This window comes from Denticeps clupeoides, chromosome 6 (assembly GCF_900700375.1).
Source record: "Denticeps clupeoides chromosome 6, fDenClu1.1, whole genome shotgun sequence".
Taxonomy (NCBI): Eukaryota; Metazoa; Chordata; class Actinopteri; order Clupeiformes; family Denticipitidae; genus Denticeps; species Denticeps clupeoides.
The window spans coordinates 18,370,207-18,398,069 of record NC_041712.1 but is presented as its reverse complement, the minus strand read 5'-3'; the positions used below and the strand labels follow the sequence as shown (position 1 = coordinate 18,398,069).

General features: G+C 42.2%; 3 protein-coding genes across 7 annotated transcripts; all 3 read right to left on the bottom strand.

Annotated features, from left to right (window-relative positions):
* Positions 1-1,016: 1,016 nt before the first annotated feature.
* Positions 1,017-5,926, bottom strand: cnga2b (cyclic nucleotide gated channel subunit alpha 2b). 2 transcript variants are annotated; one of them, XM_028982505.1, is made up of 7 exons: positions 5,733-5,926; positions 4,316-4,426; positions 4,095-4,193; positions 3,365-3,541; positions 3,176-3,283; positions 2,962-3,068; positions 1,017-2,882 (listed from the first exon to the last, which is right to left on the bottom strand). In XM_028982505.1, exons 2-7 carry the CDS (start codon positions 4,417-4,419, stop codon positions 1,480-1,482), a joined length of 1,998 nt encoding a protein of 665 aa, XP_028838338.1. In that variant the 5' UTR covers positions 4,420-4,426; positions 5,733-5,926; the 3' UTR covers positions 1,017-1,479. The 2 variants fall into 2 exon arrangements, with proteins under 2 accessions (XP_028838338.1, XP_028838339.1); XM_028982506.1 differs by lacking the exon at positions 5,733-5,926 and having other exon boundaries at positions 4,316-4,644.
* Positions 5,927-6,680: 754 nt separating this feature from the next.
* chmp1b (charged multivesicular body protein 1B) lies at positions 6,681-10,955 on the bottom strand. The gene is made up of 8 exons (XM_028982507.1): positions 10,940-10,955; positions 10,421-10,518; positions 8,389-8,535; positions 8,041-8,109; positions 7,529-7,636; positions 7,400-7,443; positions 7,230-7,302; positions 6,681-6,938 (listed from the first exon to the last, which is right to left on the bottom strand). The coding sequence occupies exons 1-8, from the start codon at positions 10,953-10,955 to the stop codon at positions 6,894-6,896; spliced, it is 600 nt and encodes a 199-aa protein (XP_028838340.1). The 3' UTR covers positions 6,681-6,893.
* Positions 10,956-11,415: 460 nt separating this feature from the next.
* brwd3 (bromodomain and WD repeat domain containing 3) lies at positions 11,416-27,258 on the bottom strand. Of its 4 annotated transcripts, none has more exons than XM_028982501.1 (40): positions 27,020-27,258; positions 26,819-26,877; positions 26,697-26,726; positions 26,471-26,530; positions 25,747-25,897; positions 25,545-25,643; positions 25,236-25,396; positions 24,093-24,314; positions 23,892-23,992; positions 23,727-23,797; positions 23,538-23,638; positions 23,390-23,430; positions 23,197-23,301; positions 22,954-23,107; positions 22,719-22,853; positions 22,509-22,637; positions 22,202-22,427; positions 21,913-22,050; positions 21,553-21,733; positions 21,140-21,227; positions 20,042-20,200; positions 19,874-19,959; positions 19,562-19,769; positions 19,379-19,477; positions 19,178-19,285; positions 18,976-19,100; positions 18,521-18,603; positions 18,308-18,419; positions 18,137-18,198; positions 17,556-17,711; positions 17,344-17,464; positions 17,118-17,243; positions 16,649-16,721; positions 15,198-15,254; positions 14,962-15,105; positions 14,719-14,871; positions 14,419-14,567; positions 14,261-14,340; positions 14,012-14,158; positions 11,416-13,668 (listed from the first exon to the last, which is right to left on the bottom strand). In XM_028982501.1, exons 1-40 carry the CDS (start codon positions 27,057-27,059, stop codon positions 12,938-12,940), a joined length of 5,271 nt encoding a protein of 1,756 aa, XP_028838334.1. In that variant the 5' UTR covers positions 27,060-27,258; the 3' UTR covers positions 11,416-12,937. The 4 variants fall into 4 exon arrangements, with proteins under 4 accessions (XP_028838334.1, XP_028838335.1, XP_028838336.1 ...); XM_028982502.1 differs by having other exon boundaries at positions 19,874-19,956; XM_028982503.1 differs by having other exon boundaries at positions 19,874-19,947.
* Positions 27,259-27,863: the final 605 nt, after the last annotated feature.

The window sequence follows — 27,863 nt, the reverse complement described above, 5'->3', positions numbered from 1 at the left end:
AATTGTGGAAAACAGAAGCAGGAACATCAGCGGTGTTATTTAGACTAATAAAGTTATTATTTTCAGAGAAACAAAGTTCACAAAATCCTCACTTCAAAGCCAGTGTGCTAGAAGAGTTTGGTTTTGACCGTTCAGAAAATGTATTTTCTGTCCTTAAAATAAAAAAAAAATTTTTGGAAGTATTTTTGGAAGTATTGTGATAGTATGTATTTTCTGAACTGATCTGATGGTCTTTGTTAAACAGGCCTAGCTATACAGGTATCAGATAGGGACAACAAAGGACTGATGTACGTCACTCTGGTCAAGAACATCTGTTAATTCTCTAAATGTAAATGTCAACCCTGGTCCTGAAATTCTAATCCAGACCTTGCCTCCAGTACCCCTCCAGACAAGTCAGGTCAAGCTGAACTTTTTTGTCATCTCAGCCATACACTGCAGTACTGTGCAAATGTAAGTAGTGAAACTAGATAAAGGTTTTTCATCTTCTCACCCGTAACTCTGAAATTGTTTAAGAAGGAATCAGCAATGTAGATATCTGTTGATATCTAAATATTTTTTTATTTTATAATTTTTTTAAATCTAAAGATATGCTACAACAACTGCAGGTCCCTCCCAAATCCTTAAATAAACGAATGATCTCCTAGAATGATCTTTCTACAGATATAAAACAATATTGTTCGGCAGCTCAGAAAACAACCGGATATTAGCTGTGGAGACTTCCCCCCTCTTTCATACCATAAACAGAACAACAAAACAGAAAAAATATGGGGGCAATAAACCATAAGCTTGTGTTTACATAGAAAGAATTTGTCTTTGGCCAGGAGACAGTGCACACTGTGCAAATGTGCTAAAATAGCAGATTTTGCTTTCTGTCAATAAGAGACAAACCTTTGAAAAAAGGATTTGTTGATGCTAATGAGGCAAAGTTTAGACAATCAGATGAACTTTATTTTCAGCTGCACAGATATGTACATTTTTACAAGAACAAAAAGGTTGTTTACTGTTATTAGACAGGATGGTTTTGTTGATCTATGGTATAATGTATGAAGATATGAACATATAATGTATGAACCTAGAGTCATGGCAGAAGGAGATCCCAGAGTTGGCACCAAGAATGTTGAGCTAGCACTAAATGACTTTATCTCTTCAACAACCACTTGACTCCCAGCAAAGTACCTAACACCACAACGTCCCTTTACAACATCTTATGACAGCACACAACTGTACTAAAAAAATATGAAGCATGCAGTTCAATATGCAATGTAATATAAATGTGAGTTGTTCCTGTTGGACTGGATGTTGTTTGATGGCCTGTAGAATTGGTGACTGAATATGTGTCAACAGGCATTTGTGTCTAATTACTAACCTGAAAGTCTGACGGAGGTCTTAGTCTTGTGCAAGGAATTGTCCAGAGGAATAAAACAAAACCGATATCTTCAGCCATATTATTTACAACTCCAAAACATTTTGGAGCAAGACTCATGCATTTGTATGTGTGTCTGTGTCTGTGTCAGCCTCATTATCCGACGTCCAGCCGAGGCCAGTGTGGCACAGTTGCCTTTCCAGGGTGGTGATTCGTTGTTTAAGACGTCGTTGTGTAGCAGTGAATTCCGTTAGAAGCCGGGCAAAGCGCGTCTGCAGCACGTCCAGAGATGATTCTAACCTCTCCACCTTCTCCTCCATTTCCACGGTGTCAAGACCACCAGCCAGGCTCTCATCCAGGAGCCCCTCTTTCCTCAGAATCTCTCTCCCTCGATCTTCCAGGACCTTTTTAGCATCAGGATACTCAGTCACAGCCTCCATCAGGTTGTCCTTTGAGAGACAGAACAGGTCAGAGTAGCCAATGCTGCGGATGTTGGCAGTTCGCCTGTTTCCCATTTTGCTGCCTTGAATATTGAGAACGCTAATTTCACCAAAGCAGCTCCCAGCAGTCAAGAGAGCATACTGAGTCACTCCATCATCTGCCACCACAGCCAGTTTACCCTCTTTTATGATGTACATCTCCTTCCCAATGTCACCCTTGCGGCAAATGTAGTCTCCAGGGCTATAAACTTGAGGCCGCAGTTTCAGAACCAACTCCACCAAAAGTCCAGCCTCACAGTCCTGGAAGATACGCACCTTCTTCAGCGTCTCAAGATGCACATTGATGGCAATTTCAGCTCGGAGCTTATTTGGCAGGTTCTTTAGAACTTCCTGTTCATCCACAGCTTTTTGATTGGTCCAAAGATAATCAAACCACTTAATGACACGTGTCTCCAGCTGCCGGTTGACCTTGCGGAAGTGCATGTAGTGCTTGATAGCATCAATACGAGCCTGGAACTCTGCACGAGTGGCATTCATATTGGAAATCATGGAGCCAACGTTGCCCACAATTGTGGCAAAGATCAAAACACCCACCAAAAAGTCAAACACCACAAACACATACTCCTCATCTCGCACAGGGGGTGGCATCTCCCCAATAGTGGTGAGGGTCAGTGTGGACCAGTGAAGACAGTAGACATAACTGCGTGTAAGCGAACCCATGTCGGGATCCGACATGTTCGGGTAGACCCATGTGTCCGAGCCAAGTCCCAGAGACTTGGAGATGGCAAAGTATATGCAGCCATTCCAGTGGATGATGACAAGGATGTAGAGAACTAGATTGCAGATACGAAAGATGTTTGGGTAGTTGGTGCGTGTCTCAGTTCGGTCGAAAAACTCAAACATGCGTGGGAACCGGGCAAGGCGGTTGAAACGTAGCTGCGGCGTGTGAATGCCTGTGCTAATGTAAGCCAAGTCGGTCGGCAGGATGGACAACACGTCCATTTTGAACTGGAAAGTTGAGAAATAGTTGTCCCGGAGCTTTGTCAGATCCTTAACCAGAAGTCCCTGCTCCAGGAAGCCTGTACAAAAAAATGGCAGAATTACAAATACAATTTCGTAGAGACACTGTAAGAACTACAGTTCTGGCTTTGTTTTTACCTGTCCGCAAGCGGATAAAAGTATCCAGAATATAGATGATGTCACACAGGTAGTCTAGAACCAGCCACAGAATGTAACTTTCAGTTTGCAGTTCATCAAAGCATGCTCTGATAATGAATACAGAAAAGGGTTGAAAGGAGAAATCAATAAATATTATTACACAACCGGTTCTTAAGAAAAACTGAATATGGAAGTTCATTTTACTTGAACATACCTGGCCACCAGCAGGATCCAGTTATAAAGGGATGCAGCAGCAATTACAAAAAGCCAACGATAATATATGTCATCAGATGGTGATACAACAAATGTCTCCCACTTTTTCCTGTAGAAGGTATTACAATGTCATTTGGTAATATTGTCTGAAAACAGGTCTATACACAAGCTATGTTTTTATATACAGTACCTTGTAGTGGCTTTGGTCTCGTTGCCATTAGCATCCTTTCGGGTGTTGCTGGCGCGACTGGGTGGAGGCCGAAGTTCAGGTCCACGAAAACGCTCTAGGAAGGAATCTGGCCGCTCTTCCACATCCATCCAACTCCGGTGAGCCCATTCCCTCAGAGAGACCACCAGGTTCACCATCCTGTGTAGAGAATTTGAAGGGCAAAGGATCAAATAAAGCCATATATTTATATATATAATATAAAATATAATGCATAGCCCCGATTTCCTGATTATCTGCTGCTGTGGAGCAGTGGTGGCCTAGTGGTTAAGGAAGCGGCCCCGTAATCAGAAGGTTGCTGGTTCGAATCCCGATCTGCCAAGTTACCACTGAGGTGCCACTGAGCAAAGCACCGTCCCTACACACTGCTCCCCAGGTGCCTGTCATGGCTGCCCACTGCTCACTCAGGGTGATGGGTTAAATGCAGAGGACAAATTACACTGTGTGCACTGTGTGCTGTGCTGCTGTGTATCACGTGTGACAATCACTTCACCTTCACTATAAATGTATCCTGCCGTGTCATGTTCACTCATTAATGTTTTACACTGTGCTGTCTTGTTTCGCTGGTTCTGTATGTTGATTATCGGCGTTGAATCCCCTGTAGAGCCCCTGTTTGTTAGTCATGCGTTTCCTTCCTGCCCTGATCCCTGACAAAAAGTGTAGAAGAATGGGTTTGTGGTGTTTGTTGGTGTACCGGGACATTGCTCCCCTCCTTCCGAAGAGTCCTTCAGGTGGGTCCAGAGCAGCAACTTTCTGGAGTTCGGAAGATGTGTCATCACAGAGAGACTGGATTCTGAAAGGTAATTTGGCTTTGCTCAATGTACTCCTGTGTCTTGATTCAATTATTCAGACATATTTGAAAAACATTCCTTTTTCAAAAAGCCACACTGGCAAACAGTCCCAAAGTCAACTGACCGACTGATTGCGCTCTCTGCTCTCTCTTGTTCTTCCTCTGTTTCATTTCTCACTGATTGGCCATGGGAGGACAGGGACCTGTCCATGGCCCCCTGTCCTGTCATAGTAACCCTGCAGAGAACACATTCACATGCTGTTCAGATAAGTTCCATAGAGTACTCTGCATCATGTAGACCAACAGTTAGGTAGCAGGATGGTTAGAATCACATTAAATTTAATGCAGTTCAGTCCTAACTTGTGGTTGTCATTTATGATCAAAAAATTAAAGTGATTCGTTTGCTAAATCTCATTTGACGTGCTAGTTTGGTGCAATGGCAGCTCAACTCCAGCTTTTTAGATACTATGAAATATAATCCTCAACCATCAGGATCCTATTTTAGGAACAATGTCAGAAGAATTGTAGATATAGGCTTGATAGAACTGCTGTTCATCCTGCTGGTCTCATGAAATCCTTTTATTGGAACGTATATGGACACACATAACATAATGATATAATTCATTTTAAAGGGACAATGGTCTGTGGTCTAGAGTCATTGTTAAGTCATACCAAACCAATGAAACATTGACCCAAAGTAGTTCAGAGGTGGAATGTTTTGGGTCATCCAGTTCCAGTGCTGTCACCTGTGCTGGAAAAGAGCAAGGGGACAGAGAGCTGGGGGAGTTCCCTGCAAACAGCCCTCACTTGGGGCTGCAGTCACTATAGTGATGACAAATGCACCTATAGTAACCACCACTACGGCAGCCATGACCATCATCCTGTGCCAAAAATTGTGAGAAAAGGAGACAGAAAAGACTAAGGACTATATGAGATCCCGGTTTTTCTAATGTTTTATTACTCGTGTATTACTTTATATTGTAAAACATCATATAGCCTGAGGATCTAAGGAATATTTCATTGTGACCCTATTATTTTGCCTTGAAGCTTGTGGATATAATGGGGCTTGGCAGATTATTGTACATGGATGGATAGATGCATTCAATGATGGGGTATTAAGACAAATGTTAACACTGTTTTTCTAATTAGTCCCTCATTAACAAAACCCAAGACAGCCTGGAACATGCTGAGCTTCTCAGCCAAACCTCCCCTGAGGAGCCAGTGCAACATTGCAGCTAACAACCAGGATCTCGAACCTGTCTCACACTACAACAAAGATAATCTGTGACAGAGTGAAACTGCATCTCTTATGTGTATGTTACATTACTACCCAAGGAATGTAACACTGGGGTAGTGATAGGAATACAGCATTTGTTCATACAAATATAGCACTTAAAGAAAGATTGTAGAACAATCTGGACAATACGAACACAAATCCACAACCACACAACTTACAGGCAAAAATTCAGCTGAATGCCGTGAAAATACACAATTACACAAGCACTGTACATGCAACATTTTACATGGAATCCAATGACTCACCTGCAGAAGATTCAACCTCAGACTGGCAGAGCTAGAATTCTCATGGATATTTGACAAAAACACATGTGGAATATGACTCTGAAATTCGTTCCCATTTTGATTTGCAGATGTGAGATCTGTTCCGTCTGTTTTTCTGTCACAAGAACAAATCTCAACCGGTTGCTGACCACGCGTAAAGTAAAAGACATTGAGTCGTACAGGAAGCAGAAGGAGTAACGAGAGGGAGTGAAGTGAGAGACCCCTCCTCTCTCCCTTGTCCCTAGTTGGGAAGCCAGTGGTGCGTCTGTGTGTGACTGCGTAGCTGTCATCGAGTCTCTCGTGATCAGCATCAGCCTGCCGGCGTCTGTTCGACGCATTTAATGATCACCCTGAAGACCACAGCAAAACACACAAGGAGTCTCATCCGAACAACCAGAACTCGTATAAACAAAGGGGTGCGCACAGACAGCGCTGAGTGTTGAGGGGGACATGAAAACAATGTCACACAGCTGAACACTCCGCCGAACGCTGTTTTCAACCAAAACATTCGTGGGAATAAACCACGACCTCCACAATATGACAAACATGCAAAATGACCGCAAGAAGTTACACAAATATTTTATTGTATAATAGTCAGCAAGCAGATATATTCCAATAATAAAACCATATTAAAGAAATATTGAATATTCTTTAAGTGATCTGGAGAGTAAGAGAGTAAGTCATTTTGTACACGGGAGAGGTTTTGTAGAGAAAAAGATAACGGTGCGACTGTCTCGGCCTTGGGATGCAATTGCTGAAATGCACAAAATGCTTTAAACCAAAAAAGAATGATATGCATATGACTGAAAATGTATTAACAAATGTATACAAAATGGAAAATGAGATCTTGCCTAAAACTATCCATTATTTATAATTCATTTTCAGCAACCCAAACATCTTTGATTTACAGATTTGTGGCAAAACACCATAATGGGAAAACCAGTATCATTTTAATAATGAAACATTGTAGGTACACAATTTATGTTTTCAACATGAATTCATACATGAATTCTTTCTTAACACAGTTCCTCTGTATGCTTTTACACACCTCACACACACATGCATGCATACATACATACATACATACATATACATAATGCACCCACGCGCACACACACACAGACAGCTTTTCGGTTAAAATCCTCACACTTGATCTCTGAGTTTGGCCAGTCTTTGGGAGAGCTCATCCTGCAAAACCAACAAAACAAGACACTGAAGTAATCCATCACATACATTACTATTACATTAAAAAATGTAGATGGTACCATTTTGTAGAACTATAACAGATGTAGTGCATTGAGTGTGTTTGCGATTGTCACATTCACTAGTTCACCAATCAGAATGACTGAATTAAACTGACACCCCCATTTACAAGGAGCATAATCAGCGAACAAAACAAGACAACTGAGGATAAAGAGTATGAGGTATTGACAGGAAAAAAAGTTGTGTGTGTGTGTGTGTGAGCATGTGTTTTCTAACCTGCTCTGCAGATGCCACGCTCGTGGCAACAGAGCCTGTCTGGCCCTGTGGAAGTTCCATATTCAGGTCCAAACTGTATAGATACACACCACAGCATTAATCAATCATGATACATATGATGAATTTCTCACATACAAAATATGATGTTAATATTTAATTTCCACCCTCACCCTGCTTCATCTGCCATTTCCATCATCAACGTATCAACTTGATTCTAAATAAAAAAAAGCATACAAAACCCATTAGGCATTCAACCCCTGAACAAGTCTTTACATTTCCCAATATTTGACAATTCATACCTGTGGTGTGGTAAGTGTGGTTGTGCTGCTCATTGTGTCCTCCATCTGAGCCGTCTGTACATCCAGGGTCTCAAACTGGTGCTCAAATTTATCCATTAAACCTGAGATCTAAACAAAGACCCAATGGGAGATGATTCACCACCACACCGGTACAGCCAACCACATGCACATATTTAAAAAAGAATTTCCATGACTTTTCAATGACTCTAAGGCAAGGTTTCAGAATCATACGTTCTCTAATTTACATGAAAAAAAAAAAAGACACACGTGGCTGAGAAAGTTCTGGAACACACGCATTAGACCTGCACTAGTTTTAAACTGATTGTAATATGATTGTAAATGTAGAAAAACATTTTACGGGAACTATGTACTTCGTTATACAGTTCTAAACCTTTTCAAGGCCTGCAAAATTCTTTTTTTTTTTTTTTCTCCCCCAAATTCCATGACTTTTTCCAGGTTCTTAATGAGCGTAGGAACCCTGCACATGAAGCACAAGAGTTGCAGAGCCTTACCTTCTCCAGGTTCATACTCTTCAGGGTCGCATCCATGCCCTTTACTACGCCAGCCATGGACTTGGTCACCTGAGTGACAGAGATTGCACAATTGAAGGTATTAAAAACAAACTCTTGCACAGTCTATACTTTATGTAGCCTGGTTTGTGTGTAACTTTGTTTTAAAATGTTACATATTGCAAATCTGTATGTATCTGAAATTACCAAAAATCTCACTTGAAGTTAAACTTGTGATGCCCTTAAGGATGATCTATTATATTTTGAATTAACCTGCCAAATGTTTGAAGTCAGGTTGTGTTTGTCTTGTGTGTGTCATTTCTACAATAGAAAATACAGTCTTGCTCTTACCTGGTTCATTGTCACAGCGGTTTGCACCCTTGCGGCCACAGCATCAACTCGAGCACTCATTCTAAGGAAGTTAACGGACTGGTTCTTCTGCCGAATAGCGTTCTCAGCATGAATCCGTGCCACCTCCATGTTCCCTTTCTGTATGGCCTGACGGAGACAAATGAAAAACACACACACATCAATTGCTGAACTGTCAACTGAGTTCTGTCATTTCCCTCAAGCATTTAAAATGACATGCATCATGCATGATTTGACTTTAGGGGATGTCTAAGTTTAGGACTGGCTTTTGGATCGGAGTCAATTAGCCCTTTTTCTCTTCCAAGCATCCATAACCAAGCATCTCCCTTCTAGCTGGTCTACCTCTTTGTATCATCCAACAACAACAACAACATTTATTTCTTATATAGCCCAAAATCACATACAGTATGTCTCAATGGGCTCCAACCTCTACAACTCATACAAAATGCAGCAGCATGTGACTAGTGCTGCACGATTAATCTAATCGCAATCGTAATCGCGATGTCAGCCTGTGCGATTACTTGAACACAAAAAGCTGCGATTTAAATGATTAGTACATGGATTGGGTCGGATATGTTGCCGACCCATTTTCTCAAAGTTTGCGAGCTGACTGAAGTCTCACATCTCACATCTCAGTCGGATGTGACGTGCATGGTCACATGACTTTCGATTCGGAGACATATGGTTAGACGGCGCATGACGCGCTGCAGCGTACGTCAACGTCGCCACCATATTGCTATAGGCTCTGCTGTGGCGTGAATCATATACATGTCTATGGAGAGAAGTGCATAAAAATGCCTCACTCTTGTGCTGCTTGGGGCTGTACAAACCGCTGTACGCTCCAAACCAGATCCCGGGGGATTACATTTCATAGGTAAAGCTGGACATTGTTTTGAATATATTTGGCCATTATAAAATCCCGTTTTATAAGTCTTAACCTTAGCTAAGCTAGGCTAAGATAGCGAAGCTATGCGTTCCTGTGTTCAAGTCAGCCTCCAAACAACGTTTTGGCTAAACGTAGGCATTAACTATTTAGACTGTTCTTAGCTGTTTAGTTAACTTTTCTCAAACTTTGAAGGTTTCCTAAAGAAATTCACCTCAGTTTACAAATCTTAACCTTAGCTAAGCTAGCAAAGCTATGCATCCCTGTGTTCAAGTCAGCCTCCAAATAACGTTTTGGTTAAACTTAAGAACTATAATACGGGATTTTGTAATGGCCAAATAAAATCAAAACAGTTGTTTAGCCTTACCAGGGTTGTAGTTCGACAGTAATGTAAAAGAGTTTATGTGATTATTTAATTTTGTAGAATATTGTATTTTGAAAGCACTGGGCATTTCAGGTTGTTATAAGTAGTTTGTATGTTTCACTTTGAAATGAAACATTTCACTATTAGTATAGTGTCCTTTATCACATCGCAATCGCAATATTGATCTCAATAATCGCAATATGTCTTTTTCCCCAAATCGTGCAGCCCTAAGCACGACTGATCTTCAACCTTCCCAAATTCTCCCCCTCTGCTACGTTCCCTCCACTGGCTCCCAGTAGCTGCACGCATCAGATTCAAAATACTGATGCTGGCCTACAAAGCCAAACATGGAGTAGCACCATCCTACCTCACAGCCCTTATTACACCTCGCACTGCACCTCGTATACTCAGAGCCTCCAATACTCTGACAAGAACATGCCTGGTCCCCCCATCGCTAAAGGTAAAAGGAAGACATTCATCTAGACTCTTCTCTGTCTTGGCCCCTCGGGGGTGGAATGAACTTCGCCTCGAGGTCAGAACAGCTCACTCACTGAGCACAAGACCTTCCTCTTTAGAGAATATTTAGATTAACTTGTCTCACTTATGTATAGAAACTACAACAGAGTGAATACAAAGATTGTATTCAAAGTTGGGGGTACTAGTGATCCAGAATTGATTTTTAACATGAAAGCACGTTGCAAGTCGCTCTTGATAAGGCCGTCTGCCAAATGCCTGAAACGTAACCACAAGGAAGCAATTTCCTTTACCTTTTTCACTTTGGCCTTCTCTACTTTCTCTTCTTTGTCACATTTTTTGGCACTCCTGTCCAACTCCTTAGCTGCGAACTTCAGATTAAACAGATTTTCTGGTCAGAGGTTAAGAAAGTTTAAGGAATGTCATGCATATCGCAGCATAACACGTAAAATGGATGTCAATGCCTTCGACACACACACACACACACACACACACACACACACACACTCATTCGGCGACAAACAGGAGTGGCCGGACCGGTACAGCAGGTTCACGGCGTCACAATACAGGGAGTTTCCTTCTAATCACAGAACCCACCATTAAACCCACCATCACTTCACTCTCACTTCACTTAACCCCAAACAGCAGCCTACATACGCACTCGCCGCGGTACACGTACAGTAAATGGCAGTGGCCGACAAAGTAGGAGCCCCCCTGTAAACAAACGCCCCCTTAGCAGCCACGGCGTTTAATAAAGCCAAGTGAATCCCACGGTCCGCGGCGTCTCTCCCCGCGTTTTCAGAAAAGGATACTCTCCATGTTCGGCATCGTGAGCCCCCTTCCGCGCAGCCCAGGGAGGTGGAGAGGAGGAGAATCTCGACCTCGTCCGCCGTCGACGCTTCCTGCTTCCCCTTGCGCCGGCGTGGTGACGTCACGGTCAGGTGACGCGGCCGTGGCCGACGACGCGGTGGGCCGAGCCTGAAATGTCGGTGGCCCTAGAGCAGGGGACGCGTTTCTGTGCGCGGTGCTTCACAATGGCAGACGCTTCATGAAGAAATTGGAAGGTCGATGACATTTTTAAACAAACAACAAAAAAAATACACGGAAATAAATGGAAAAACACGTAGGAAATTGTCCTGAAATGTCCTGAAACCAATTCGGTCTTTTCAGTTTCCTGTGTAATTTATAGAACAAAACACACATGGAAATAAACCCTCAAACACTTTGGAGAAACAGTTTATCTTTTTAATAAAAAAAAAAAAACCCAAAAAACTCAAAATGTGTAGAAAATAAACAAGGACAGTGACTTAAGCGTAGGAGTTCATAATTTGCTCGTAAAATCAAATTTCGCTGGCCCTGCATCGTTCCTGTCACACCAAGAGAAATGTCCCTGAAAAGAGAGGAGGGAGATCAAAGAATTGGCCCAAATGACATATGGTGAAGTTAATGCTGATTTGGACATTCAAGTTGTGCATTTTGATTAGCTGTTGACACATTTAAGGGAATCCCTGGTCAATGACAAAGAGCCAAACCATTGCAGGAAGAGCAAAAGACCTGCGATCTTGAAAGAAACGAGTACAAATGACTTGTTTCCTCTAAGCTACAATATAAAGAGCACAATGCAAAACAAGCCTCATGTAGGAAGATACCCTCCCAACACACATCCAATCCCGACATTTCAGGCTGGTCATTTTGTTCCTCAGGTCAGTGCAAACATTTGCAATGTCTTAATAAAAAAAAAAAAAAAATGAACGAGAAGGAGGTCCCTGAAGGTCCCCTAATGTTATTACTACTGATCTGAATCACTTGCAGCTTCACCCACTACACACAAAAAAAAGAGCCCACAGATTGGCACAATAGCTAAAATGTATATGTCTATGCAAATAAAAACAGAGTCTTTACCCTTTAGGTGGCTAGTAAGTGATCAGATCCACCTAGTTGAGATTCTTGGCCAATGAGAGAGCAGAAGGTTAGGTCAGACTATTCTGACTCAACCTCATGTGGACCAATCAGCTGCCACAGACATTTCATGTGCAAACCTTCTTATTACCATAATAATAATTATTACTACCATTATGAAATAACTGCAAAGTGAATTATACTATAATGAAAAAATATAAATAGATTTTCTGTAGTTAAAAAGCCTTCAGTGAAGATGAACGGGTTGGGCCTGTGTTTTCTATTATCCTCCTTGTGCTTGCATTTGTCAGAAATGTGAGCATGATTTTTATTTAACCACTATGCAACAACCCATATTAGGCCAAAAAATGCATACAAGACAGAGGAAGAAACATGAGTCCAACAGGAGTGGTCTTCTGTCTAAACCGGTCACAGAACAGTGACGCTTAATGCGCTCAAACATCTCCTAGAGATGAGACAAGAAATATTAATGAAAAGAATGAGAAATGGACCATCTCCATTCAAAGGAGCTGATGTCAAATATAAGGGGAAAAAAAAAAAAAAAAAAAAAACCAGCACCATGTTCAACTTCCTCAGCCAGTCAGTTCATACTGCAGAAACGTGGAATCAGGTGTTTTTATGGAAGTGTGTGCATGTGTGCGTGTGTATGCAAATGTATGAGCAACAGACTGTTAAGGCCCTGGATTAGAGTAAGGCTGAAGTGGTTGATTACCGAATCAAGGAGGTTTCCTTGGAAACAAAGTGACCGATACAGAGCACCAGTGTCCGTAAACAAAAACTCAGACCAAATAAAATAATAATAATAATAAAAAAAAAAAATCCCTGCAGAATTGCTGTAGTGAGTCTGTGAGGGGCATGGGGTTAAAGTTCAGAGTTGAGCGTTCCAAGGCTCAGTGTGCCCACCCCATGAGATGGCTGACTCGAGCTCTCTCAGTCATACGACGGACCCTTCCGGAACGCGACATCCCCAAATTGAGTGGATCCTGCGAGGAGCCCTCCTCCTCAGAGTCGTCGTTATACAGTACAGTCCTTCTGCCCTGGTTACGCGTGTTAACCCGGCCCGCTTTCCCAGTCCTCTGATTTGACCTCTGACCCGTGACTGTCCTTGCCTGCAATGTATTTGTCTGAGCTTCCACTTCAGCGTCCTCCTCTTCATCAGCTTCTTCTTCATCTTCCTCCCCCTCTTCTGGATCCTCTTCTTCAGGTTCCTGCTCATCATCATCATCATCCTCCTCTTCCTCCTCCTCTTCCTCTGTGTCTTGTTGCTCCTCTTCCTCCCTGCGTACCCGCTTCACCTGATCCATTTCTCTTCCTCCTACTTTCCTTTTCCGTTTGCTGCTGGCAACGGTCTTGCCCTTGTTTGACCGCGAGAGGCATGGCGCTTTGCTGTAGTCATGGTCACCTCCATCCAGGAACTGCCCCATAACCTCCTTACTCTCCTCACTGTCTGAGGATGAGGATGACGATGAAGATGAAGAAGAGGAGGAGGAGGAAGAAGAAGACGATGACTCTGATGATGAACTCTCCGACTCTGATTCATTCCCAACATCAATCTGTGCACGCTGGACACCTCGTCTGAGCAAAAGTCTCCCACCATTGGCTAATGGTCCGTTACACAAATCTGCACAGAAACACACAATAAGCAATCTAGCAAGTGCATTGATGTCAGTGGACCCATTCTGGGTTATGGATTTTTGTATATTTTTGAAAACATGAGAAGAAAGAACAAATCTGTAAACCAATATTGTAGTACATGGGTGTGCTTCAAGTGGTCTATTTTGCATTCTATTGTGTGTTGCATGTGTGGTTGCTGTGATTATGATTGTTTAACACTAGACAGTAAGTAATAGGCTTTCTTAATTCATATGTATGAATGAATGAATCATTCACAAAAGTTTGATATTTAAACATTTCTATGGTAGTAGCTCCTGAGCACTGTGTATTTGAGCTGGTGTGTGTTGTACCTAAGGTTTTGGAAGGTGTCATTCTGTTGCGTGTGATTCTGTCAGCCCCTGGCTGCCCTGAAGAGGAGGAGGAGGATAATGAAGAAGACGATGAAGAGGTAGATGAGGAGGGCTGACTGTCCTCATCCTCTGGTATTTCGCAGGGTTCTGAAAAAAAACAAAGACACCCCTGAAGCAAACTGCAGCATAGCAGCCAAACCTCTAATGTGGACACTCCACTATGCATCATAACACATACACAAAGCTTACCCTGCAATGCCTTATGTGTACAGGTTCTAGATTGCTGCTGGGTTTTTGGCTTCGTCCCTGACTTGCTTTTGCCTCTTGGGCTGCAGACAGACACATTCATATTTACATTTCACAGGGGTGGTCTTTGTAATCCTCCGAAAATTTGCTATGTTTTGTACCTGGTTGCAGGCGAAACCTGTAATCGTTTGCTGCAACTAAGCCGCTGACGACTCCTCCGTTGGCTCTGCACTGCAGACTTATAATCGGAGATTATGGAAATAATATGAGTCTCGAAAAATGCAGAAAGACTCAGAGTCATACTGTAAATCTGAATGAGAGAAAGAAAGAGAAAAATATGAAATCAAATTGTTGAAAAGCACACATGAAAGCCTTTCATTCCATACACTTAATTTAAGAATAATTTGAAAGCACCATTGTTAAACCTGTGGGAAATCTTAAACGCTAGAGAGCTGCCTCACCCTGGACTTCTTATTTGGTGTGTAGGCCTTGGAGTTAGTGAAGATCAGTCTGATGTCTTTGGCAAATTCCATGGGATTATCATAGTTGCCTGCAGCTAAAGTCTCGACCACAGAGCCCAGGTCCATGGGTGTGTCAATTATGTCCCGGTAATCCTTCAACCAATCCAGAAACAATCCAGTTAAAAAAAAATAATAAAAACTACAAGACAAGAAGGATAAGCAGAAATGGAAAGGGACTGGTACCGGATATGCAAACAGGTCCACTGGTTGACGGAATGGTTCAGAATCTGGACTGTCAATCAACCTGCGGAGAAGCTCCCGACAGTGGCCTCTCCATGCCTTCACATCGAAGACCACACCTCTCTTCTGAGACACTGGATTGGATCGCTAGTGTGAAAATGCATGGCACCATTAATGTGCCTGCATGTGCATGGAGAGCTGGAGAGTGGCATGATGTCACTGTTACTAGCATTACTTACACAATGACCAGTGGAAGTGCCAGGTGTGTCGGAGTCAACGTCTACATCCTCTTGTGACTGGCAGACATATAAAGAGTAGCAAAAACATGACTAATACACAAACAACAATGACTTCAGTAATGGGTAACCTGACGAATTACTGTTTATTACTGACTATAACATGAGGCATGTTAGGCTGTCATCCACAGGAGCCGCAAAACATTTATTCTTTTCTTTGGTGATTAAGATTGGCTACAGTACAGTTAAACTTCATAGTAAAAATCTAACCAGAGTTCAAGTTCAAAAGTAGCATTTTCACAGTGGAAATACAGACATTACTTGGTTATTGTCTGTATTACATTACACATCCCTTGGAATTAAAGGTAAGGATGTATAAGTTAAATGTATGCACCCATATTTTTTTGACATATTTGAATATTTTAAGCTACTTTCCCTGGTAACTCATAATGTTGTAACTAGACTTGTCACAATGCTGATATTTCAAACTCAATACCGATACTAAGAATTGTACTCAATACTTTTTTTTTGATACTACATGGAGGGAAAAAAAACCCCCAAAAAACACAGGAACTCTTTAATCATTTAAAAATTTTTTTTTTTTAAATAAATGAATGGAAAAAAATATTTTTATGTTTTTTAGCCAAACTAAAAAAAAAAAAAAAAAAAAAGTCACTCCGCAGAAGTGAAAAATATGCGCATAAAATTACATAATTGTAAATTGCAGCAAGAGAAGCAAAGACACAGCTATTCTTATAGTTAACATACTTCAAAAGTATTGATTGTATATCATATTACGTTTGAACCACTTTACTCTCCTCTCATAACTGTGTATAATTCAGGGAGATTGTTTTTCAAATGCTTTGCTAAATTTGTTGCTTTGATAAAGAGACCTTTGAAGCACTTTTTCCAAACAGGCTTATCCACATCTTTTGGGGCAGCGGTGGCCTAGCAGTTAAGGAAGCGGCCCCATAATCAGAAGGTTGGCAGTTTGAATCCCAAGCCACCAAGGTGCCACACACTGCTCCCCTGGTGCCTGTCATGACTGCCCACTGCTCACCAAGGGTGATTGGTTAAATGCAGAGGACACATTTGGTTGTGTGCACAGTGTGTGCTTTGATGCAGTGTTTCACAATGACAATCACTTCACTTTTGGTTTTCCCAGTACATCTGGTTGTCCCCCAGACAGTGCTCTTGCTTTTGACATTTTCTAGCAAGGCTGCCCGCTGCAATGCCTGTTGAAAATTGCTGTAGTCTGACACTGATTTCTGTAAACCAGCAGATGCAAAACTAGAACTTTAGTATCAATACCAGTGCTAATTGATATCAAAAATGATTATAAATTTTAGTATAGATTAATATCTGAGAATTGATTATTTTTTACTAGTAACTATAATTTGTAGCGTAGTAAAATAATGTACCAAACACAAACAATTGTGTAATGGAACACACACCTCCTCTTCAGTACTGCTGAGCTCCATCTTCATTTTATGATGTAGCTGTACTATATCTGTACAGCTCTGGTCCCTGTCAAAGATGGAGAAAAAGATGTATGCACACATAAAAGCTAGAACATTTACTATGTACACTACCGGGTCATTTGGAAATTCTTTAATTAGTGCAAAAGTATTTCAGCTAAACTAAATCTAAAGTATTTTTTAAAAATAAATAAAGCTGACCCTTGGGTTAGAAAAAACAGACCATTATAACTCAAGACTAATTGTTGCTGATGAAGCTCCTCTCTATATTAATGCAGATATTACAGCTCTTTATTTCCAGTCATTTACAACATGAACAATGTCTGGAGTGGAGTTTGACTCATTTAATGCAACAAAACAGGAAATTTCTAAATGACCCTGAACTTTTGAATGGTAGTGTATACAAAGCTGTCTAGGTCAAGGAACATTTTTATGTAGTGTGTACCCAATAAAGCGTAGCAACACATCAGTAACAGTCTTCGCCGCAGCGACTATTGGACTCTGCGGCTCGTTGAAAGTGCGGGCATTGTGCTCAATATAACGGACCTCCCACATCAGGGCAGAAATTCTCCTACATAGCAGAATCACAAAATACAGTCAATGGATGCTGGAACAGTGGCCACTTAATATGTTCTTATGTGCATGATGTGAAACATTGCATGATCTGGTACCTGTAAAAGTGATTTGTGAGGCGTCGACGGATGGTGCTGAGGTCAGTTGGATATGCCACCACAGTGCAGTAAAGTGGATAGACTTTCAAATCCACAGGGAATGAAAAAGCCTTTGCCATATCTGCAATTAGCCAATCCAAAAGACACATGAGAAAGTTTGCATCCTTTGAAAACCATGATGTTTATGCCTGTGTAGGTGTACACCAGCATACCCATTAGGAGTAATTGGTCAATGGCTCCAATAACTCGTTCACATTCCTCTTCTTGTGTGTGCAACCCCCACTCTCCTTCCTGAGGCGTGTATAATAAAGACTGAAGCTCTTCCTCAGTTACAGGGACACAATCACCAACTTCCAATGGGATTTCCGCTGGGGAGTCAGGAAGGAAAATATATTAATGGTTATCAGACATATTACAATATTTAAATGGATATAGGTACACATGCTCTAGATGCTCTGAAAAATTCTACCATATCAAAATGAAAGAAAAACAACATGGCTACCTAAACATCTAAACAAACCGTGTGATTCCAAACAAACTGCTGTGGAAACTGTGGTTCAGTTTTCCGTTCAGCCTGGTCCTAAACCTAAAGCATTTTTGACGTGAGAACATCATTGAAGTCTACAACAATGCTTAATTCATGAATGGGAAACTGGCCCTATAATCTTAATAAAAAGAATGTAACATAAAACAAACACAAGACTTCTGATAAATAACAACGGTTTGTGGACAGTCTAGTCAGGTAGTTCCGTACTCTCTAAGTTTGGTTAAATTAATTAAAACAAAAAGTTACCTTCTTCGGGTATAGGTTCTATGTCCCAGGGACTCATCTTCTCTCTCTCTCCATTGTCCCACCTACACAATAACAAGCAAACATTCAGCACTTAAAAAAAAAAGAATGCGTTAGGTCAGTAGGAGTGTCCCAGAACAATGTGCATTAATTACATGTTAAAACATCCCCTACCGAACCACATAGCACTGGAAAAGGCTGTCTGGGTATTCAGTCTCCAGAGGCTGCTGGCTCTCCACAGATCCGAACCACCAAGCATCATCTATTATGCTCCTGAACCGGATACCTAACCCAGAATGCATAGAGACCCAAATTGCACAAAACTCTATGTGCTTTAGGAGATTAAAGTATCACACCATTATTTTACACACCCAGTCACAGACTCACCAGGTTGCCAGTTACGTTCTTTTGCTTCACTGTAAAACTGCTGCAGCACCAAAAAGTCTATGACATCAGGCATGTCATGATACCTGAAAATCAAAGTGTTGGATAGGTTAGTGTAGAAATAACAGTTAACAATTCTATGAATAGACATATAAATCCATAAGAGGTTTAAGTCTACTCTTAGAAAAAAGGTTTTTTGTATAAAAAAAAAATTTGACGTTCTCTTTTAGCCTATGACTAGGTTTAATCTATGAATGGGATAACGGCCCATTTAGTTCATACACTGCTATGCTTAAACGGTAAGGTTGACTGCTAAAATGGCCACACTTTCATTTGAGGACTACATGCATTCACACAACAAGATGTTTGCTGTGTGCACTGACTGACACCAATGACCAAATAGTATGGTCTCTTCTCTGATTGACTTCATAGAGAAGGACTTGTAAAGTATGGCTTACTTTAAACTGAAGGAGTCATTGGTCATCTTTCCTGAGAGAGGGTCCAAGAAGGCCAGTTTGAGGCAGCAGAGAGTGGGCGGACCCACCTCATATTTTATACCGATCACCTTTACAGACTCCTGATCCTTTAAAACAATACACAAGAAGAAACTTCAACATACATAAATGAACTGTGAAATGAGGGACTTTGTTGCTGCTTTACCCTGAGCTCCAGTTTGTTCCAGGGCTGTTTTTGTGGGTTGATGCTGTAGGCTTTGGCCCGACGCACTGCACGTACATATGCCTGGTGGCCCTGTCGGAAGTATATAAGCTGCAGAAACACACAGGAAACTGAAGAGTCAGGTGATGACAATTCAGGAAGCATATTTATGAAAAAAAAAATATATATATATTTTATTGCAACCTCATCTCCCATTTGTGGAACAAAAGGTGAGCGGTGAGGGACCGTCTCCATGATCCAGGAAGGGGGCAACCATTCATCAATATCACCTCCAGCTACAGGCTAAACACATAAAAAGGTTAAATTTCAGAGTGACTGTTTCACTACTGCCTAAATCTGCCTGTTTGTTCAGTGTTCAGTTCTCACCTTTTGTTTGGTCTGTTTTGGTTTTTTCTTTTTTTCTGCATCCCCCTTTTTCTTCTGCCCTTCCTCTCCCTCCCCTTGAACCTCTCCCTCGTCTTCAGAGCTGCTACTTCCACTAGGGGCTCGAGTGGGTCGTCGAGTTGGACGTTTGGGAGGCTGGAGGTTGATCCCGGCATCAGCTGTCCAATCAGAGTAGTCGCTGGAAAAGTCACTTTTTAAAAGGGAAGTAAAAGAAAAAAATTATTCTTGTTGCTCTTCTTACATAAATTTATATGAGAGTTGGTATTTAAACAGTAAATATCAACACTATCCAACCTAGAGCTGCTGTCACTTTGCCACTGAGCTTCTCCATCTGATGAAGCCTCACTGGCATCCAACTGCTCCTCCTCCTCCTCCTCCTCCTCCACAAAACACAGACATACATACAAATGAACACATAGTAGATCACCCACAGCCCTAAAGCCCAGCAATATGTTTGTATACCTCTGCTTCGCTGTCAGAGTTCAGGTTCTCAGAAACACGTGTGGTGCGCCGTAATGCTCGACGCTCTCTGGTAGATCGAGTCTGATAGGTGTGCCGCTGCTGGTGCTGCTTCCGTTGTGGTCGCCGGAGAGAGCGGACACTCACACCCTCTGGCTCAGGCTACAGAGAGAGAAAGATACATTGTAACAGGGGGTGGGCAATATATAGAGTATACTCAATGTATTGCTCCACATGTGATGTAGTAAATTACTATATCCTAACATTACTGTTTAACAGACAGCAAATACTTCACTTTTGAGGTTCGCATCTCTGCCCCGACCAATCAGACTGCTCGCTGCCTCACCAATCAAGAAAACCCCAAGCACATTTTCTTTGCGTTGTTACCGTATGATGATATGATTGTAACTATTTTATCCATCATAAAATCATCCTCTCCTCCATCTTGGTTTGAGCACCGCTTCAACGCCCCGTTGTACCAAGGTATATATTGTGTTTCCGCCACATAGCCTCAAAATATTGCAATATTGTTTTTAGGCCATATAGCCCATCTGTAATTGTAATGTAACGTCTGTTCCAGCTCAGCAAAAAACGGAAAAAATTCTTTGGTCAGGTCAGGAACCCTTGCAACCCTTCCTCATATTCCCAATATATGGAAAATACAGGAGATTATTGTCACACATTGTACACACATTGTACATAGCCAGCACTTGCCAGAAGTTCCTGCAGCGCATTCAGTGCTGCTGTAGGTCTCTTGGCGGCTTTCTTGATCTTTTAATCAGATTTAGAGTTATGTATAGTCCTTGGCAACATCATCGTTGTCCCGTATTTTCTTAACTATGTGTTCCGTGGTATATCCAACACGGTAATTTTTTGTACCCTTCCCCTGACTGATAGAGATGTTATGCTCTGCAAGCAAAAAGCAGTGGTTGGCCAAGCGGGTAAGGAAATGGACCTGTAATCATAAGGTTGTCGGTTCAAATCCTGAACCACCAAGGTTCATCTCATTTACAGTGTTTTAACAAGGGAGTATAAACATTATTACATCCTCTGTAATTTGAAGAATACTGGATGTAATAAAGAATGTACTAAAGTACTCACTCTAGAAATGGCTACAGGTTTCCTTTTCCTCTCGTTGTAGAGAGCTCGCTCCACATCTCCTTTAGCCTGTCTACACTCTGCCAGTACCCTGCAAAACACACACTCCATTAAATATTTCAAAGAAAACATTCAAACATACTGCCATAGGCATGTATGAGTCCATACACATGTAAGGTTCAAGTAACCTCCGGTTGCTATTGGGTTTGTATGGATTCACAACCTTTTTAGTGCTTTCAAATAAAGACAACAACAACGACATGCTCTTTTTATTAAATGCATAATTAATATTGAATTTAAAACTAATACACGGACTTCTCTCAAGTGAGGAAGGCTTAACTTTCACTTTCAATGGCTAAAAATGTCTCCCAGTTTATATGTTGGCTATTCATGACAATCAATAAAAATGAACAAACCTGAATGTGCCAAGCTGCACTTCGTTGACCACTACCCTTCTACTCCAAGCCAGCAGGTCCCGCTCTGTAGCCATTTGACTGCGAGGAGCATTGTTGTGCATTTGCCGAACCCCCTCTACCTGCCCACTCCGTCTCAGACCCACATTAGGGGGTGATCCAATTGCACCACCAATGTCTGCATCTATTGGTCAACGGAAGAGACCCTGGTCAGATATAATAGTGTTTCCCAAGCCTGTTCCTTCAGCCCAACAAGTGTTTCTTAATGGGCCAGTGATTAGTGAGACAGGATTTAGGAATCCAAATATCACCGGGGTCATCATGATCTAACCCTAAGCACAAAGTAATCATGATCTAACATACCTCCTGCTTGGTTTCCTGAGCTAATTCGCTCATCTTGCTGGTGTTGCAGTTGTCTTATTAGGTTGTCCAGTGGGCTGTCCTCTTGCTCTTCGTCTGCTGTCTGCTGGCCTATCACCTGCTCAACAACCTCCCCATCACCTAGGCAAGAGACAATACCAAAAGTTTATATTTTGCAATTTCACAAAAGTCATTATACGGTAAAATCTGTAGCTTCAGCAGGACCTATAAGTATTTTTCCCCCACCCAGGCAAACTACATTAGCTGTAAATACAACCGGCTGGCCGTTTACCATTGGCCATATAGCCCAACTGGGGTATAAGCTGTTCTTCTTTGCAGTTTTCTCTACCAGGCACCAGTCGCTGAAAATGAGGAGAGTGGGGGTTCCCATCTACATCCACTAGGAAGGGTGGGGGCATGAGATGGGGAGCCTGCTGTGTCTGCTCATCCAAAACATAGTTATTCGAGTCTCGGATGAGAGGCCGGAAATCTGTGTGGAAGAACATCTGGTCTGGAATCTAGAAAGGTGTACAGTGCATGTGAGTTAGCAGGTGCCCAAAAACAAAATGAAAAGTCCTAAGAGCAACATGCACACACACCTTCTCATATGGTCTGCTACATCCAAAACCAAATATTAGCAAGTGGCCGTGTGAGTCTGTGCAAGCAAAGTGCTGTCCATCAGCTGAAAACTTGCAGTCAAATACAGCACCGTGCCCCTGTCCCTCAATCTGAGAGTAGAAGAGAGGGTGAGTGAACACTAAATGTTAATATTGCTCTCTAACCAATCTTTGGTTGAAGAGACTTTTCACCATGTTGAAGAAATTGCGGATCTTGTATCCTTTGCTGAGATCCCAGATGTAGATGTTTCCATCATGCCCAGCAGAGAGCATAATGCGCCAGTCAAAAGGATGTGCCTCTAACACAAACACCTCATCATCATGACCCTGCAAAGAACAATTTGCAAAAACAGATCCATTCAGACTTGGCTGGGCCTCTAAACACACACAACTAGAACAGTGAAATATATATAAAATGCACACTCACCGATAATATGTGGAGAAGTTGGCCAGTGTAGGAATTCCAAACCTTGAGCAGGTAGTTGGAAACAGCAGTGATGACTGTGCGGTCACTACGATCCCATGCAACCATTGTAACAACCAGTTTGACTGACTTGTCATCTCCTGACACAGCAGGACTCCTGTAAAATAAGCACATACTAGCATGTAAGCCAAACATTCCAAATGTTACCACTGCACCATTCTAAGAAGGCCGGCTTTGGAGTCTCACCCTGGCAGGCGAACACTCATATCCAGGCAGATGTTCTTCCACTCCTGTTGGTGGTAGTGCCAAATCCGAACTGTGCCATCACGACTGCCACTCAAGAACCTCAAACTAGTGACAGATGAACAAGCAAGAAAAGTAAGACACAGGCTACTGAAGCAGTACAGTCAACCATGTGTACAAAGACACGCACACATACCCATCACTATTGTTGCAGAACTGCACCGCTACTACCTTATCCTGAAAACAACAAAATATATTGTTGGAGCTATATATATAATATATAGCACTGTATCATATAACACTATATCAGATAAATATATATCATTCATTTGAATTTCACTTACCACATGATCATCAAGTTCAGAGAGTTTCATTGGGGCATCAGATCCCAGGTAGTACACTCTGATCACATGATCTGTGCTTCCAGTTGCCAGAAACATCCCACCTGCCAATCAAAACATGATGAAACATTTACATTTAAAACTATGGGGAAACTGTATGAAAATTAATAGTGCCATAGTATTCCTTCTCACCACAGCTGAAGGAGCAGCAGGATATTTGGACCCCTGGTCGTGAACGCTCTGTAAACTTCACAGGATGATCACTGTATGATCAGAAAACACATACAAATTTTGAAATGTTGAGCTAAACTTTAGAGTCAAATGAGATGAAACACTGTCAGAGAGCTGCACACGTACTTGAACTTCATTGTTAGAGCATTCCATTGCCAGAAGCAGACCATGCCGTCTGCACCAGTAGAGGCCAGGATGCGGGAAGATCCCAAAACAGATGGCGAGAACTGTGGATGTGGGGAGGGACAAAGGAAACATTATAGGAAATTGACTGTGTAATTACATACAAATCTTCTCCTCTACTCATCAAAACATTCACACACTCACCTGTATGGAAGTAATAGAGGCAGCATGGCCCTGCAGCACAGTAATGGGTGCGCAAGTTCTCAGGCACCAGATGCGAATGATCTTGTCACAGCTGGCTGAAGCAATGAGTGTGTTCTCATAGTTGACGGTCATGTCTGAGATTTCTGCAGCATGGCCACGAAGTGTTGACAGCAGACGTCCATCATCAGTAGCCCAGATCTTCACTAGACAGTCGTCAGAACCCTAGATAACAGAGAGAAGGTGTGCTTCAAACTTTCTACTGCTTACAATAGCCCCGATTCAGTATTTGACCAGAACACTCCGGCACCACTACAGCAAATCATCTTCCACAAAAAAAGTGAAATGTATCCAAATATTGTTAAAGGTGCCCTATTATGAAAATTTCACTTTGTGAGATTATTTAACATTAATACGAGTTCCTCTAGTCTGTCTATAGTCCTGCAGTGGCTAGAAATGGCAATATCTATTAAAGAGTGCTTTGACCATTATTCTTCACCAGAGAGTGGCAGCTCAGATGTCAGATCTAGAATGTCTCCCCTTATGACGTCATACGGGGAAAGGTTACCTCCCCTTTCTCATGCTTTGTCTAACCAGAGAATTTCCCACCCATCCCCTAAGAAAACTTCACCGAGTGTCATGGCTTCTAAGCATGCAAAGCATTGCAGTTGCTCAGTGATTGGATGTGAAAATGTCATTCAGTCATTCCAGACACTGCACAACCAGTGGGTTAATTTAAAAACACTGACACGACTTCCTGTCTGCGCCAAACATTGTGGTTAGTGAATGGTGTGGATGACATTTGTTCCGCGAATGCCTGCTCACTTCCATAGGTTGCTCTCCTGCTCGTCCCACCTCTCTCCTCCTCATTTTCATTTAAAGCGACACACACACCAAAATGGCCATCAGGTTTGGAACCATCAATGACTTTTTCATAACTTTGTTTAAAAACTTTTCAAGTTTTTCTATTCAAATTCCATGACTTTTCCTGGTTTTTAATGGCCATAAGAACACCGTGGCCAAGACCATACAGCGGTGTAACAGGACAGGTTGCATTCAGAACAGGTATCGCCATGGTCGACCAAAGAAGTTGAGAGCACGTCCTCTAGAGAAATATCTAGAGTAGACAGACAGACAAAAAATTACTGTGAAGATGCGGCGCCCAGTGCGGTCAAATGCCACACAGTAAACGGAGGAGAGATGGCCCAGAATTCTCCTGTGCATCTTCATTTGTTGGTACGTAGATGAAGGCAGGGCATGACCAAATCTGGAAGTGCCTGTTGTCTGTCGGGCTCTTGTAACTGCCACTGAGGAAAAACAGAAAGAAAATGTCTATACAAGTCTACTCATAGGTATTGGTAATTACTAAACACAGTGTAACACTACAGATTAAGCTGCTTTTGTCATTTTTGTCAATATGTAACATTAGTACTATGATTTAGATAGAGGGGGTACCAATGTTGGGTGGTCTTGCTGCATTCAGAGGTGGTTCTGGGGGTCTTCCCCTGTGAAGAGCAGCCACAGCAGAGCTGTTCCATACTGTATAATTACAACCTGTACAGCAGAGAATTTCAAGGGAGAAGCAAAGTGAGACAGGCACAAGTTATTTTTTTTTAAGACAACATAGCTCAGACAAATGTGTGTGTGTGTGTCTAACCGTTTGCAGTGCGCAGAAGAGATTGTCTGCCTGTGCCTAGTAAGGTGCAGACCCCTGGAACACTTGGTGGGATATGCTGATCTATCAGTGGCCCCAGTTGTTCACATACACGCAGTAGGTAGTCTGCAGGGATGTGCTGGTTCAATGTCACCTGTACCAAAAAACGACAACTGTTGATAAACCTCGAAGTAGAAACCAATTAAAAATTTCTAATGTAAGTGCTTATATGAATTAGCTTGTCTATGAGTAAAACAGGCGTCACATGCATCAAACTGAGCTACAGTTCCGTTGCTGCATAATAAAACCTTAATACCATAACAGTGCGTTCTGTGAGCAGTCTGCTGGAAACAGCCAATTAGAACCTTTCTCTGCCCTTTCCTAGACAGACTCAAATAGTAACTGGCTCCTGATTGGCTGAATGTTTTGAATGACGTCTGTGAGCGCCAGTCCCCCTTGCGATGCTTGTCCTGCTTTAACCCCTCCCCTCCGGCCCACACACAATGGGGCGATCATTTCTTAACCAAATAAATTAATAACAAAAGACACTTTAAAAGCACAATTACAATACGCCGGTTCACCCGTTCATGTCCAATGCCAATACGCCGCCAGTAAAGCATCTCGGTACAAATCAATAATTAAAGATAAGGCCCATAATAAAAAAACGCGAAATCATAAAAAAGTTCGAGTGCGCATTTGACAGCCGCTGATAACTTCTCACACTCACCCAGTCCTGGAAGTTTCGCTTGTGCTGTTTGCAGTCCCAGCTCCACCGTTTCGGGATCAGCTGGAAGGAAACGCGCCGCCGTGGTAAATACAAAAAGTCTCGGAAATCTTTCGAAAAGTGTCGTACATTTAAAGCCCGTTATGCGCCATTCGTGCCGCCTTCTGCGGAATAAAGCCGAAAAGGGGCAGATGTCGCGGGGAGCAGACGCGAGAATAAAACGGCTTACCTCATACTCCTCCAGTTCCTCCAGCAGGGTCTGTGGGACACACGCTCAGCGGGTTAGCTGCTAATGCTCAACATAAATGTAATGTGCAAGAGACCGCCGCGGAGTGTTAATGTCCGCCTTACCTGAGCCGATCTTTTGCACGGTCCCGACTGAAGAAATCTGACAATGAGGTAATACAACTCTGGAAACAACAGAGGCAAAGCCATTCACTTTTTAGCATTAGCCTAGCCTAGCTTAGCATCGCTGGCTAATAAATAAAATAGCTTAAACTGTTGTTGTCAGCCGGGTTCCCCGAGAAGGCACAACAGGTACGCAGCACTCACCGGCCTCTATTTGCGAACACTTTTCCGCTGCCATGGTCATGTGGGTACGCTGGAGTGATGTCGGTCGCAGGTTTAGCTCAGTTTCCTACCACAGCCTATGTTGAATTGTTCCCAGCGTTCGGCCTTTTTTTTCTTACGGTCTTTCGCATTCATCGTGGACGGCTTTGTGAGCGCCCCCTCGCGGCCATAGCGGGGAGCTGCTGTGCCCTGGCCCGTCGCTAGGGGCGCATATTCAAACGCTGAGGTCAAACAGGTGACGAGCACACCTTGGACAGGCCAGGGGAGACATTTTGATAAGTGCATTCAGAATGTCGGTACTATTCATGTCAATATGCCACCACCGCTATCTTTGTGAATGTGATTTTTTTTTTTATGTAACCGTGATGTAAATGTAAATTGTTAAATAGAAGATATTTTACCAGTGTAGTATTTAATTAAAATAACCCCATGCACAGGACCGTGTCATTCTTGGTGCTGGTCCCAGGCCTGGGTAGATTTGCGAAGGGCATCCAGCATAAAACCTTTGCCAAATCAGTTGTGTGGACAACCAACTAATGGGAGAAGCCAAAGGAAGATTTTCACTCAAAATAAATCTAAATGTTGTGATATTACAGAAAAGCTTTTTTTAAATGCCAGATATAGGGAACACTGGTACAAAGTTATTACTAGGAACCAATTGAACTCTTCTATCTTCTAGTATATCATATACTGTCTTTTGTGTTGCCTGTTATGTCTTTTTGCACACTGTGAATCCCCGAAGCTTCGCAATCTCTCCTCTCTGTGTACTTGTATATGGTGAGATGACAATAAAGTGACTTGACTTCTGCAAGCACTAAACAATCTG

Excerpts from the sequence above, each read along its gene's own strand:
- cnga2b (XM_028982505.1), bottom strand. The coding sequence starts at position 4,419 with ATGACAGGACAGGGGGCCATGGACAGGTCCCTGTCCTCCCATGGCCAA. Across the intron at positions 3,284-3,364 it reads GAGACCAAAGCCACTACAAG|GAAAAAGTGGGAGACATTTG; the intron begins GTACTGTATATA and ends TACCTTCTACAG. Across the intron at positions 2,883-2,961 it reads TTTTATCCGCTTGCGGACAG|GCTTCCTGGAGCAGGGACTT; the intron begins GTAAAAACAAAG and ends TTTTTTGTACAG.
- chmp1b (XM_028982507.1), bottom strand. Across the intron at positions 8,536-10,420 it reads AGAAGGCCAAAGTGAAAAAG|GCCATACAGAAAGGGAACAT; the intron begins GTAAAGGAAATT and ends TGTCTCCGTCAG. Across the intron at positions 8,110-8,388 it reads CCGCTGTGACAATGAACCAG|GTGACCAAGTCCATGGCTGG; the intron begins GTAAGAGCAAGA and ends TCTGTCACTCAG.
- brwd3 (XM_028982501.1), bottom strand. The coding sequence starts at position 27,059 with ATGACCATGGCAGCGGAAAAGTGTTCGCAAATAGAGGCCG. Across the intron at positions 22,051-22,201 it reads GTTGGGCTATATGGCCAATG|GTGATGGGGAGGTTGTTGAG; the intron begins GTAAACGGCCAG and ends TCTCTTGCCTAG. Across the intron at positions 20,201-21,139 it reads AACCTGTAGCCATTTCTAGA|CCTGAGCCAGAGGGTGTGAG; the intron begins GTGAGTACTTTA and ends CTCTCTCTGTAG.